At 40.9% G+C, this 13439-nt stretch overlaps 2 protein-coding genes across 3 annotated transcripts; one reads left to right on the forward strand and one right to left on the reverse strand.

Moving 5' to 3' along the window:
* Positions 1–1681: 1681 nt before the first annotated feature.
* Positions 1682–9932, forward strand: nmt2 (N-myristoyltransferase 2). Of its 2 annotated transcripts, none has more exons than XM_039619846.1 (12): positions 1682–1926; positions 2249–2363; positions 3044–3185; positions 3652–3770; positions 3857–3948; positions 4035–4151; positions 4268–4438; positions 4914–5022; positions 5118–5288; positions 5372–5539; positions 6884–7021; positions 7450–9932. In XM_039619846.1, the coding sequence occupies exons 1-12, from the start codon at positions 1814–1816 to the stop codon at positions 7468–7470; spliced, it is 1476 nt and encodes a 491-aa protein (XP_039475780.1). In that variant the 5' UTR covers positions 1682–1813; the 3' UTR covers positions 7471–9932. The 2 variants fall into 2 exon arrangements, with proteins under 2 accessions (XP_039475780.1, XP_031609894.1); XM_031754034.2 differs by having other exon boundaries at positions 1684–1926; positions 2246–2363.
* Positions 9933–10047: 115 nt separating this feature from the next.
* rpp38 (ribonuclease P/MRP 38 subunit) lies at positions 10048–13042 on the reverse strand. The gene is made up of 2 exons (XM_031754018.2): positions 12914–13042; positions 10048–12187 (listed from the first exon to the last, which is right to left on the reverse strand). Exon 2 carries the CDS (start codon positions 12172–12174, stop codon positions 11368–11370), a length of 807 nt encoding a protein of 268 aa, XP_031609878.1. The 5' UTR covers positions 12175–12187; positions 12914–13042; the 3' UTR covers positions 10048–11367.
* Between the last annotated feature and the right edge of the window lie 397 nt (positions 13043–13439).

Consider the following 13439-nt stretch of genomic DNA (forward strand, 5'->3'; position numbering starts at 1 on the left):
AAACTGTGTTTTTAGGGGAGGGCATTTAAAGGACACTATGAGGACAAAGTACTGTTTATACGCTAATCCAGATAAAAGTTAAAATGTATTCACATGGGCCACTTTATTGGGTACACCTTGCTGGAATCAGCTGGGAGCCCTTTTTGCTTTCAGGTGGCTGCATATCCATGATGGGAATCTGCGGTTACACCATTGTTTGACGATATGATCTTTGTATTAAGGAGCACAACGGCTGCCAAGAAGATATCCCGCACACCTTTACACTACCAGCCTGAACCGTAGAATCAGGATGGCTCGATGCTTTTGTGGTGTTTACTCCAAATTATGTCAGTACCATCTGATGTTGCAGCAGAAATCAAGACTCGCTAGGCAACATTTCCCAATCTTCTGTTGTCCAGTGTTGGACTGTATACTCAGTTTTTTGTTTTTAGCTATGTGGGCTTCTGCTGCTGTGCTTCTGCATATCGTGGTCGTAACGAGTGGTTATTTGAGTTGCTGTCAACTCAAAGCAATCTGGCCATGACCTGTGGCCTCTTCATCCAGAAAGCTGCCGCTCACTCGACCATTTTCTGTTAACTCTATAGAGATGGTTGTGTGGAAATCGACAGTCTAAGAAACTGCTAAATTGACCTGTCTAGACCAGCCTGTTTACACACAGGGTGGTTCTCGATGTCAAATTCACTTAAATCACTTTTCTTCTCTATTCTGATGTTCGGTTTGAACTTCAACAGGTCATCTTGATCATGCTTGCATTCCTAATTGCACCAAACCACTGCCATTAGATATTTGCATTACAGAGTAGGTGTACCTAACAAAATCGCCATTGAGCGTAAATTAGATGTCCTTTCGGGTAATTTTCACCATTTATTCACCACAACTTTATTTGTAGTACTTATCATAATCATTACAAAGCTTGAGAACATACAATGGTAAAAACATTTCTCATCCTTGTTTTCAGATCAGGTCAGATATCTACAAAAACATATCAGTTATGCCTCAATGGTCCTGACTACAGCCTTCCATAAGGACGTCAACAGTCCCAGACTCACTGAGGATGGTTTTTATTAACGGATTAATTAGATTAACTTAACTGACAGGGATCTGTGTTTTTTTTTCTTTTTTTTGTATGTACTTGATATAAGAAAACTGAATAATCCTAAATGATATCAAATCCCCAAAGTTGCTGTCCAAAACCTGCCTTATGCACTCCAGAGTTGTTATATTTTTGCACATTTAAATAGGTATTTTTTATTTAATTGTAACCTTTAGGCTTTTTGTTTCTTCTGCTACATCATCAGTTCTTTTCCAGGATGGTTTTGTTTACCTAAATTTGTTTAAAAATGTTGAAGTTGCAAAAGTGCTACTTTGCACGTGTTTTTCTCATTGATAGTATGAATTTAGAACACACTTGCTGATAGTCCAGAAGACACCCCAGTATCTAGTTTTAAAAAACTGACATACAATTTATTTTTACTTTGTATTTTATTATTTTAAAAAAGTAATTTTAGATTTTTGTCATTTTTGGGGGTAATTTCCTGTAATTTGTAATTTGTATTTATTTTCCCTCTCAGTATCAGAAACAAGTGTCTAAAGTGTCTGTAACATTTAAATGGCTAAATGTTTGAAATAAGGTAAAAGTTTAGTTTGGGTACCACTCGGCTTCGTGTTAAAGGCAGCAACTCAGGTCTGCGTTCCCGCCTTTGGCCACTAGGCGGCGCTCTTTCCTTCGACATTTTCTTTGTTTTTTCCATCTCTCGCCCGCTCCCCGTTAGCTCTGTTAAACGGTGGCTGACTATATTTTTAAAACATTTTTATGATGGCGGAGGACAGTGAATCCGCAGCCAGTCAGCAGAGCCTGGAGCTGGACGACCAGGACACCTGCGGGATAGACGGAGACAACGAGGAGGAGAATGAGCATATGCAAGGGTGAGGGGTGGCCTGTCCGGTCGGCTCGGGGAAACGCAGTAACGTTATTCCAGGCAGCCTGCTTGTGAGCGGCTAAGGCAGTGAGCCTGCTAGTATTAGCAGACACCAAACACAGGCCGTCTTGAACTGTTTTTAACGTTGTGACCTCTTTAAAGCTCTCCGACTGAATGACATGGCGGGCAACCATTAAGACAAACCGCTAGCTAGCTAACGTTAAGTAGCTGAGCTGTCATTCGTTGCTATGGTAGCTAATGTTAGCTCTGTGTGCGGGTCTAGCAGAGCCAGCATCCATCCTCATCGTTTGTTTTCATGTCTGTAGCAGTCCAGGGGGAGAGCTGGGGGCCAAGAGGAAGAAGAAGAAGCAGAAGAGGAAGAAAGAGAAGCCAAGCTCGGGGGGAGCCAAGTCTGACTCTGCCTCGGACTCTCAGGAGATCAAGGTGTGATGATGATGGTGATGATGACCCAGTGAAATGAGTGCACACACCCTTTTTTTTAGGGCAGGGGATACAATACAAAACAAGCTACTTTTAATATGCTGAAAATGAAAGAGGAGGGGGAAGAAAAGGGAAAGCAACAACCCAGAATTCAGCTTGTTTGCCGTCAATGTGTCATGGTCAGTAAGGTTTTTCCAGCCTTGGCATGCTCCCTGTTTGTATTCTGTAATAATACTGGAATGAGGTAGTTTATTTTGGTAAAAGGATATATCACAAACTTTTAGCCAGCTGTGAGATTTCTACATACTGCATACTGCTTTAGAAAAATAAACAATAACTACATCCAGACTCTGATGTTCTGATCGCATAAAAAAAAAAGAAAATCAAGCTTAACTAAATGATTTAATGACAGGGACTGTCATATTTGAGTTTTTGCATTTATAACTTAAAGACCATTGACTTCATCAATCATTTATACAGTGACATGATTAATCCGGTTTCTCTTGTTCAGTGGGAGTATCGTGTCCAGGAAAAGATTTGTGTAAACATGACTATAAGACTGTTTATTTGCACGCACTCTGATGTTGCCTCTTGTCTACATTTAGATTATTTAAGGCATCCAGTGTTTGGTTGAATGATACAGACATTAAGTAATCTGTGTATGTGTCCCCACTCTAAATCAGAACCCTGGCCTGCCCATCCAGAAGCTGCAGGACATCCAAAGAGCTATGGAGCTGCTGTCCTGCCAGGGTCCAGCAAAGAGTATAGATGAGGCAGCCAAGCACAAGTACCAGTTCTGGGATACTCAGCCTGTCCCAAAATTAAGTAAGTACTTAGTTAAATTCCTTTAAATGAACTGCACTCCTGTTTAAATTGGTATTATTTCCTCTGTCAACAGAAATTATTTTTCTCTGCATTTTTCTTTCTGCACCAGCGCCATCTGCTGGTTTTATCTCCTCAGTCTGCTGATTTAGGCCAGTCTCTTAGAAACATGTCAGCTGCGATGTACAGTAGGGGTCCATGCATTCCCACTGGGCATGCTCAGCAGCATTAGATCAAGCTGTTTCCATAACAGCCATGACCCAATGAGTCAGGCCTTTGTGCAGCCACAGGCTGTGGGGGTCGACGCAGGACAAAAAGCAGCAGATTTATATAAAGTCTGATTGATGCCATCAGCGGTTTTGTGCATTGCTCACAGTTTAAGGACATGGAGTTTTATGAGGTCCCATGGAAGTGTGGTGATTGGAAAACAGTTGCAAACCTTTGACAAAAGGCTGTGCTATTTTTGCAGATGAAGTTGTGACGAGTCACGGGCCAATTGAGGCTGACAAAGAGAACATCAGACAGGAGCCATATTCTTTACCTCAAGGCTTTATGTGGGACACTTTGGATCTCAGTAATGCAGATGTCGTAAGTGCAGTGTTTGTTTAAAATACACCAATGAGATTAATCAGATTAATCAAAACAGAATGATTTATTGTCACACTCTTTTGCAGCTGAAGGAATTGTACACGTTGTTAAATGAAAATTATGTGGAGGATGATGATAACATGTTCAGATTTGATTATTCTCCAAACTTTCTTAAATGGTAAGCTTTTTCATGTTTGTCACATGATGCAGTACAGTAGCTTTAAATGTATGCAGTTATAATAAAATCACGTGTTCCCCTCTCAGGGCTTTACGTCCACCGGGCTGGTTACCACAGTGGCATTGCGGAGTGAGAGTGTCCTCAAATAAGAAGCTCGTTGGCTTCATCAGTGCCATCCCTGCAGATATACGAGTCTATGACACGTGAGTGCTCATTACTTGTCGTATGCATTTGAGAACAGCAGTGATGGGGAAAGTGTTTTACTCATTCAATCCATCCTTTTGTTTCTTTTCTTTTCTTTTCTTGCTTGTGGCTCCAGGCTGAAGAGGATGGTAGAAATCAACTTCCTGTGTGTTCATAAGAAGCTGCGTTCAAAGCGCGTTGCTCCTGTGCTCATCAGAGAGATAACAAGGAGAGTGAACTTAGAAGGAATATTTCAGGCCGTATACACCGCCGGAGTTGTGCTGCCTAAACCTGTGTCTACGTGCAGGTATGTTATTCACTAGTCACACATGCTGCACATAGGCAGCATGTTAAAATATAGAAAACTCCAAGGCACTCTCTTTTCATATAAAATTAAAATACCTTTATACTCACGGCATGGTCATATTTAACTTAAAGCTCTGATGGGGGAAAACTGAGTCCACTCTGAATGTTTTCCACCAGTAAAACTCCACCAGTACTTTACTGGTCAAGTTTTCCACTCTTAACCGTAGGTTTGCTATTGGTGGAACACCACTAGAAAGATTCAGCCATTCAGTGCCATGAGAATATAAGCATTTTAATTGTTTAATGAAAACAGAGTGCCTTGGTGGTTTTTTTTGATATGTTAGCTTATATCTCTTATATCTTATATCTCGTATCTCTTCTAAAGAGCACATCTAGTAGAAGTGTTTTGAATCCAGGAAGCACTCCTTTTTTCTATTTAATCTTGGTCTCCTTTTTTTTTTTTTTTAAATCCCCAGGTACTGGCACCGCTCTTTGAACCCTAGAAAGCTTGTGGAAGTTAAATTTTCCCATCTGAGCAGAAACATGACCCTGCAAAGAACCATGAAACTCTACAGACTACCAGATGTAAACACTTACACTCATAAGTCCAGCATCTTGCTGTTCCTGTTGATAGCAGGAACTCATAGAGATTTTCCTTTTGCTCTCTCCACCCTGTGCAGAGCACCAAGACTCCAGGTCTGCGGCCGATGGAAAGGCGCGACGTCGGTCAGGTTACTGAACTGCTACAGAGATACTTGAGACGTTTCCAGCTTGCTCCTTCTATGGGAGAAGAGGAGGTGGCTCACTGGTTCTTACCACAGGACAACATAATTGACACATATGTAGTAGAGGTGTGTGGATTCAGATTTGCAGCCTGATGTTGATGGTTCTTCTGCACTTAAAGTGACATTGTTCTTGTTTTTATTTCCCTCAGGGTGCTGGTGGCATTCTCACAGATTTCACTAGTTTCTACACTTTGCCCTCGACTGTGATGCATCACCCTCTCCATAGGAGCCTGAAGGCTGCTTACTCTTTTTACAACGTTCATACACAAACCCCGCTACTGGACTTAATGAATGATGCACTGATCCTGGCCAAACTGGTAATCTTACTTTCTGCTTTTAAACACTTGCCAATACCAAAGACAACAGCTGATGAGATCAGTGACATAAACTGAGATTACAGCACAACAGGAAGACGCACGTGTGAGGGCACGTTTCAGACCAGACTCATTATAGATTGATAGATATTTTATTTTATGAATACCAAGATGGTTTATGTATTTTTTTTTTTTTTTACAAAGACTTATAAATCATTGGGAGTCAGTGATGTTTGGTTAGATGGATGAGGAATGAGAGTAAGATCCAACATTTTACTTGTGCAGTAGAGGATAAAAGTGAGAGAGACTGACCCGGGCTGATCTTTATTTATTTGAGGCCAGATCAGAGCCCTGTGCTGAGAACCAAGTTCCATGGTAGTTTTCTATTATCTCAAGTCACTTACCCTAACATCAGCACTCAAGTTGATTCAGAGTTTCTGGATCTAGATACAAGCACATCTGACCAGTCAAACTTTTTATTGTATCGGAAGCGGAGTGTCTCATTTTACAAAGGAAGAATAAACTGTAATATTAGAAAAATATGAAGAGGTTACACACAATAGAGAATGCAGGTGACACAGCTGCTGCAGAAAGGTCAGGGGTGTGAGAGGAAAAACAAAGTTTAGCCTATTTTGATGGCAGAAAGAAAAGCTGACAAAAATGCCAATTGTGTGAGTTAACAGACTTACCAATATCACAACTTTACCATTAAGAAACGGGAGAATCTGATGGGTTATAATCAAGTATTCCAGTGTTCAGATTTGCATATCGTGATCTTGTTTTTTGTTTTGCTTTGTTTTTTTTCAGCTGCAGCCTCAATGGTGTTGAATGGTCTAAGAGCATGTAAAGAACAAACACAAAAACAGAATTCAAATGTAGGCTTAGTCCAACTGTGACTGATATGAAGTCAAGTAGAAATGGGTGTCCAGATTATATTCATGATATTATTGATTAAAAAAAACTCAAGAAATAAAATTTAACGAAAGAAACTGTATTTATTACTAATAAAATGAACGGTGAAGCTATTTTCACAAGACTTGATCAGTCAGTAGGCGATATAACTGGAATATAACTCATGTTAGGTTTGCAACACAAGTTACCATGACGATGTACCCTGGGAAGAAGTGAACCACTTTCATAGTGCAGAAAACCCAGGGTTAACCCCCAAAGTTACTGGGATAAGCTAAAATCCTGCTTCGTAGTACGGGCCTGGTGTCAACCAGCTGGCAAGGCTACTCTCAGCTCTGTATACAAACGCAAACTGAGAGCAAGGTTTCCCCAGATACTTTTGATCATTTTCTTGCTGCTGTGTTAGTTATCATGGTGTTTATTCTTTGTGTTTAACAGAAAGGTTTTGATGTGTTCAACGCCTTGGACCTAATGGAGAATAAGATGTTTCTGGAGAAGCTCAAGTTTGGGATAGGAGATGGAAATCTGCAGTATTACCTCTACAACTGGAAATGTCCCCCTATGGACCCTGATAAGGTCAGTCTCAGGTGGTAATCACACACCAACTATTGGTCAGCATCCTGTGATGAGACTGCATGACAATTAGTGGAAAAAGTGGAAATAGTCTTTGGTTCAGATCTCAGTAGAGGTGCTTCTTGTGCCTGATTGTGCAAGCTTCACAGTCAAATAATTCTATAGCTTTGAAGCAAATCCACAGAGGCCTGATTAGGAGAAATCGTCCTCTGACATGATCATGGAAGCCTAGTTTTGATTGCAAAGATGTATCTGGGGGAAAAAAACACAGGACTTCTGGAACAGTGTGCTTTTGACAAATGAGACCAGAGTGGAGTTTGTCAGTGCAAACACCTCATACCAGCAGTCAAACACGGAGGTAGAGGGTGATGATTTGCACTTGCTTTGCTAGCCTACGTCAGATCATAAAAAGTTTGATCCGTGTGTTTCAGGTTGGCCTGGTCCTTCAGTAGCAGCTCTCTTCACGGCAGCTGCATCAACTCTGGAGGCTCTCAGCGATCTCCGGATATACCTTACCTGGACACGCAGGTGGCCCGAGCTAGACAATGAGAACTGCGACAGTAAATCCAACCTGGCGCCCGAGTGGAGCTTTCACTCGGCACTTGTATCATCAAAAACATTCTCAGTTCACCCGGAGGTGAAAACTCTTAAACCATCCAACATCCTGAATGTGAAGTCATGCTATGCCTGAGATACTCATACGACACAACGCTCCTGACATAAGCGCTCACGTTTAAAACACACACACACACACACACCGGTCTGACACTCGAGGATGCCTTGACATTGTGTATTCTGTTTTAAGTTCTTCTTCCTCAGTAGACACCAATGGACCGGCACGTCATTTAACTTTACTTACATGGAACTATGTAAATGATAATCAACTAAGCAAGCAAGACCTGACATAATTAACAACTGTTGTAATTTTATTTATCCTGTCCAAACAGTTACTGTTCCCGAACCCCTTTCTCCTCCTCCTCCTCCTTCCTGCTCCTGCTGCACTTATTATTGCTCCAGTTTCATATCAGTGTGGTCAGTCGAGTGTCTCTGCTGGCTGTTTTGGGCCTCAGTAGAATTAGAAATGCTGATCTTAACTTTTAAAATGACAAACTGCAAACACTGGGAGGGAGGAAAAAAGGATTCATCCCACTGGTGCATTGATATACATGTGTTTTGTTAAAGAGCATATGGTAGTTAACTGTACATTTAAAGCCAGATCATATTTATTTGTGTAGTGTGAGTTTGAGGGGTTTGGGAGGGCTGATCCAAAGTATTCTCCTCATGAGTAGCGTAGAAGTCACCGAGTTTGTTCAAAGTGTTTGGGGGTTTGTTTATTTTTTTTAATGAATGTATTGCAGAGACGAAGCACAATTTCTCAGTTATTAAACATACAAAATAAATGGGTCCTCGTTTCAAAGCAGATGGGATTGCGCTAGAATCTGTACAGCCGTGGTTTTTACGAAGGACGGGCGCCGTTTTCACCTTATAAAGCCGTTTCTAGAGCTGGCGTTTTTTAATACATTAAAACAACATGTTTGGTTGTACACTCTTTGTAGTAACAAACCCAAGCGTAGGGTTGTTTGCATGTCAGTGGTGTGCTGTCCAGTTAGTAAAGCTGTTCAGTTAGAAGTAATAGGAGCTGGTCTGGTCAGTGCATAAGCAGGGCAGTGAGAATGACGCCGGTGAACGTGGGGAAAAACTTCGATTTTATACAAAAAAAATTAAAGTTTCTGTTTAGAGCCAGGGTTTAAAAAAAGAGGTTTATTTACTTTGGAAGGACTCTGTTCAGCAGCGGTTAAAGCAAACAGGGCACATCTTCTGTTAGTTTGGTCACTGCCACCCACAGCAGTGGATAAACTGCTTCAGAGGAAACACGCTGTGCTTATTAAACAAAGGACTCGTTTAATGGTGGGTGCAGTGGCATCAGCTTGAAGTGTCCTCTCCTCCAGATCCACTTTCATTGACTTCTCTGGGTTTATTTTTTTTAATGGTACTGTATTTTGTGTATGTTTGGTTTTTTTCTACATGTGTTGTGCAGCTAAGTGCGTGAAACAGTTGTGATATTTATAACTGTACCTTTTTCATTTTTTTAATGTCTTGCATCATTTCTTTCCTCCTTTTCAGTATTTAAAACAAACATGACTGTCAGATTTGTGATTTAAGAGCTGGATGAGGATCTTTGATAAAACTGTTTTATTTTTTTGTCTGTGGTGGAGCTGCTGGTTAATTTAAATGTTCTAGTTCCTTAATGTTCACGGGGCTCTGCGTAACTTGCGAGGTAAAGAGGCTGCTTTTTATTTTAATGACTTTATTGTTAATATTTGATGTACTTTTCTAATCATCCCTTTATAGATTAGCCAGAAGAGGATAAATATTTGTCCTGTTGGTGCTTCAGGGCTCAAAGATGTTTTTTTTTTTAAATCACTTAAAGGTTGAATGACGTTATCTTCTCCAAATGTGTTCCTGGCATTAATTTAACTGAGAGTGGGTCGCTGGGTCAAAGCTGTGTGCCTCATGGATGTTGCTGTGTCACAGATGTGTTGCTTGCAGCTGTCTGAATGAACTCTGAGCATGTCTGTTTCGCTGCTGCGTTGATTTATAGCATCAATGTTTCTAGCCACGCCCTTTAGCGAGAACTCGGTCAGAAGTACCTGCCTTATTTAAAGGTTGTTTTTTGTTTTGTTTTTTAAGGTTTGGAGGTGGGGTGAGGGAGGGTGTACTTTTGAAATGTCATAAAGCTTTCTCTAACTGAAGAACAATATTTTTATTCAATTCCATTGTAAGCTGTGAAAAAGCTGAAGAACTTGTACCAGCATCATTTAGACATGACCCCATGCAAATAACAATCTGTTTCAACACACGTCGGCTATACCAGCATGGATATTTGATTGAATAAACTCACTTTAAAAAGGAACACGAGTCATGACTCCTTTGTGACGCACTGCACGAAACAGTTTTTCACAGCACATATTTTGAATTTAAGTATTTGTAATTCAGGCAGCACGGTAGTTAGCACTGTTGCCTCACAGCAAAAACGTCCTCAGTTCAATTCCACCATCAGGCTGGGATCTTTTCTGTGTTCCTTCCAGGTACTTTGGCTTCCTCACACAGGATAAGCAGAAGAGAATGGATAGATGGATACTCGGAATTCTTTATCAAGAACACAGGGTACTCTCTGCGTGCTCGGGTTTCTCCCACAGTCCAAAGACATGCAGTTAGTGGGGTTAGGTTAACTGGGGATTCTAAATTGCTCATAGGTATAAATGACTGTCTGTCACTGTTTCAGCTCTGCGACATGCTGCTATACCCTGCCTCTCACCCTATGTCTGCTGGAATAAGGTTCAGCTCTCCTGCGACCCTAAAAACTTGATAAGAGATCCATGTAGTTAGTCCATGTTAGTTATTGATAGTTTTATTTATTCATACTAACTTTATTAGAAATAAGTAATGGAGCTGATGTTTGGGATGTGTGGTGTTATGTCTGTGTCTGCAGAGGCAATGTCATTTCCTGCAAAGGATTAATAAAGGATCTTTCTATTGATCTTAATCTTTCCCTTCCAGCCATCGATCTTCTGCTTATCCGGGTCACGGGACCAGCAGTCTAAGCAGAGGAACTCAGACCTCCCTCTCCCAGGAGGGGATCAAGACATTCCCAATTCAACCAAGTGATGTAATCTCCCAGTACCTTTGTCCATCTATAGATATTTACAGCAAATTAAAATTGGAAAATGATCATTAAGTTGGTTCATTTGTGCCTACCTGAGGTCTAAAATTCTGCTTACATTTCAACATAAATAGACTACTACTTTCTACTTAGTACCCGAGCAATCCAGCACAACAGCTCCAAGATGTTGGTGGTCTAATGGCAGTCCTCTGTATTATATAGAGGAAATATATTTCATTCGAGGGTAAAATATTACAAGCTCCATTTAAAACAAACAAACAGCACTATCAAAATACCAGGAAAAACTTAATTGCCTTTATAAAAAACAATGTGTGCAGACCAGCTTTAATTGTGGACAAAATGAAATTCAAACTTCAGTCAGACCATATTCAATTGTATAAATATGCATGAAACCATATGCAATGCTACTAATCTGCTGAAACAATGAATGCAAACCTGAAGGTCTGAGGCTTCCCCAGATAAAAATACTTGGCAGAAAAGTCTAAACCTTGTTCCCAAAAACCTTTTTTTCTCTTTAAGCTTCCAGAAATTCTTTATATAAACTAATCACATAAGTTATGTCCAGACTGAGGCTGCAAGCACTGTTCAAAACCCAAAAAATAAACAACACTGGAAACTCCTGAGCTAAACAAACAGTCCTTAAAATTTTTCTTTCACTTTACAGCTATTTCTTCGGCTTCCCTTTCTTTTTCTTTGCAGGGTTAGCAATGATTCTCTTCACCTGGAGCGGCTGCAGAGTGCAGGAGGAGGGAGACTCTGACACCTCCTCATATTCACTTTCCAGTTTCCTTTTTTGTCCCCTTCTTTCGCCACCTTCCTCCTCCTCCATGGCAACAGGTTCTTCAGGTTTAGCACCTTGCAGCCATGCCATGTCCAGTGAAGGCACTCTGGGCTTAATGGCATCGACAGTGTCGGTAAACATCCCACTGTCACTAGAGGAGCACCGTCTGAACCCCAGGGCAAGCACGCTTTTCAGCCCCAGCGGCTCCGACACGCTCTGGCTCAGGCGAGGCACCTGGCAGGCCGGCACTCCTCTGGTGGCGCTCAGAGCGATCAGGTGATTGGTCATGTGTTTCGGTTTGACAGACTTGCACACGAGCAGCAGTCTGAGTTCGTTTCTCTCCAGAGCCTTGGTCACCTCGTTGATGCCGATGGCCAGCTGCTGTCTGGCTGCCACATCTGTCCAGCCGTTTTTGGAGGAATCGCTCTCCTGGGGAACAGGTTCCGGTGCGACATCAGGTTTTTTGCCTTTCTTTTTCCTCCATATGCGAAACCCTTTCACTTCTTTTTTTTCCAGACCCATGGAGATCAACTTGTCCTTAAGAGTTTTCAGGATGAAGTGCATGTCCTCTTGGGGGAGCGGGCTCCATTTTGAGGCAAAGGGTGAGGTGAAGGAGGTCTTGGCTGGAGTCTGCTTTTTGATTTCCTTTTTAGTCGGCTTTCCGGGAGCTCCCATGACTGTTTGAAGCATAAAACAACCGACACTGTAACAAAAGAGAGAAAAACTGCTTTAGAGTCTGGCATACAATCACTGGACACTTTATTAAGTACACAGTTCACCTGACTGGTAGTGAAGGCAATCAGATGAGTTCACTGTACTTAACCTCCACAATCACCAGATCTCTTTGTGATCTGGTGGAACAGGAGATTCACATCGTGTATGTGCAGCCACAAATGTGACGCTGTCATGTCAACATGGATCACATGTTGATCCCCCAAGAATCTTTCATGAAGAAAAAAAGCAGTTCTTAAGGCAAATGGGGGTCCAACCCAGCACAAGGAAGATGTACCTAATGAACTGGCCAGTAAATGTAAATCATTGCTGATGTTAAATTAAAGCACAGAAATGCCAAAGATGAGTTAAACAGCTTATTCACATATAAAAAACGCATACCAGAATCTTTTTTTATTTCCTTGTTTGTTTAAAAGGTAAAAAAGTAAAAGCAGAAAAGAGTAAACACGACTAAGAGGAATAAAGGACATTTTAAGATGAGTGGACAAAATAGAGAAAAACAAGATCACATTTGTTAAAAATTTGTATCCAAAAATCAGACTAAACAAACAAACAACGCCATTATAAACTAATACGTTTTTATTCCGCATTTCTTTAATCCACATGGAAATGTCGTTAAATTTCAGATCTTCTTCGGCTCTAATAAAAAACCTTTCGCTTCTGCAGAAGCATTAAAAACCAACACAGCCGCTGTTACCTGTGGTTAAAGCAGATAACGCATTTCTCCTCGTCTTCTTTACAGCTTCAGCCCAGCTGCATGAGAGACACACAGGGCGCTGCCATTTTGTTTCAATTTAAATAACTTTATTTAAAAAGCCCCACAGCGCCGAACAGCGGTGAAAGGGCGACATGACAGTCAAATCATCAAAGAGTCAGCGAAGGCAGTGAAAGTGGAGTTTAAGAGGCGGCGAACACTGTTATCTGACACTGTAGAGTCTGATGTAGGGAAAAGTGCATGAAGTCTCCTTCATGAATCAGCTGGAGTAAAAGTGCACGAGCACAGGAAATATAAAGGAGGCCTTTCTCAATCAATTAATCAATTAGTTTAAATACCCTCAAAAGTGATTTTTTTTTTACCCTCAATAAACACCAAGCAATAATATGAATAAAAATGAAACATATAAAATCAAAGGTTTATTTATTCAAATACTTAATCGTTAAGGGAAATGTGTTTCGTATAAACTGAATGTGCACGAACCAAGTAAATTTCATTTGAGCAGACT

Source organism: Oreochromis aureus, linkage group 11 (genome assembly GCF_013358895.1).
Source record: "Oreochromis aureus strain Israel breed Guangdong linkage group 11, ZZ_aureus, whole genome shotgun sequence".
Lineage (NCBI taxonomy): Eukaryota > Metazoa > Chordata > Actinopteri > Cichliformes > Cichlidae > Oreochromis > Oreochromis aureus.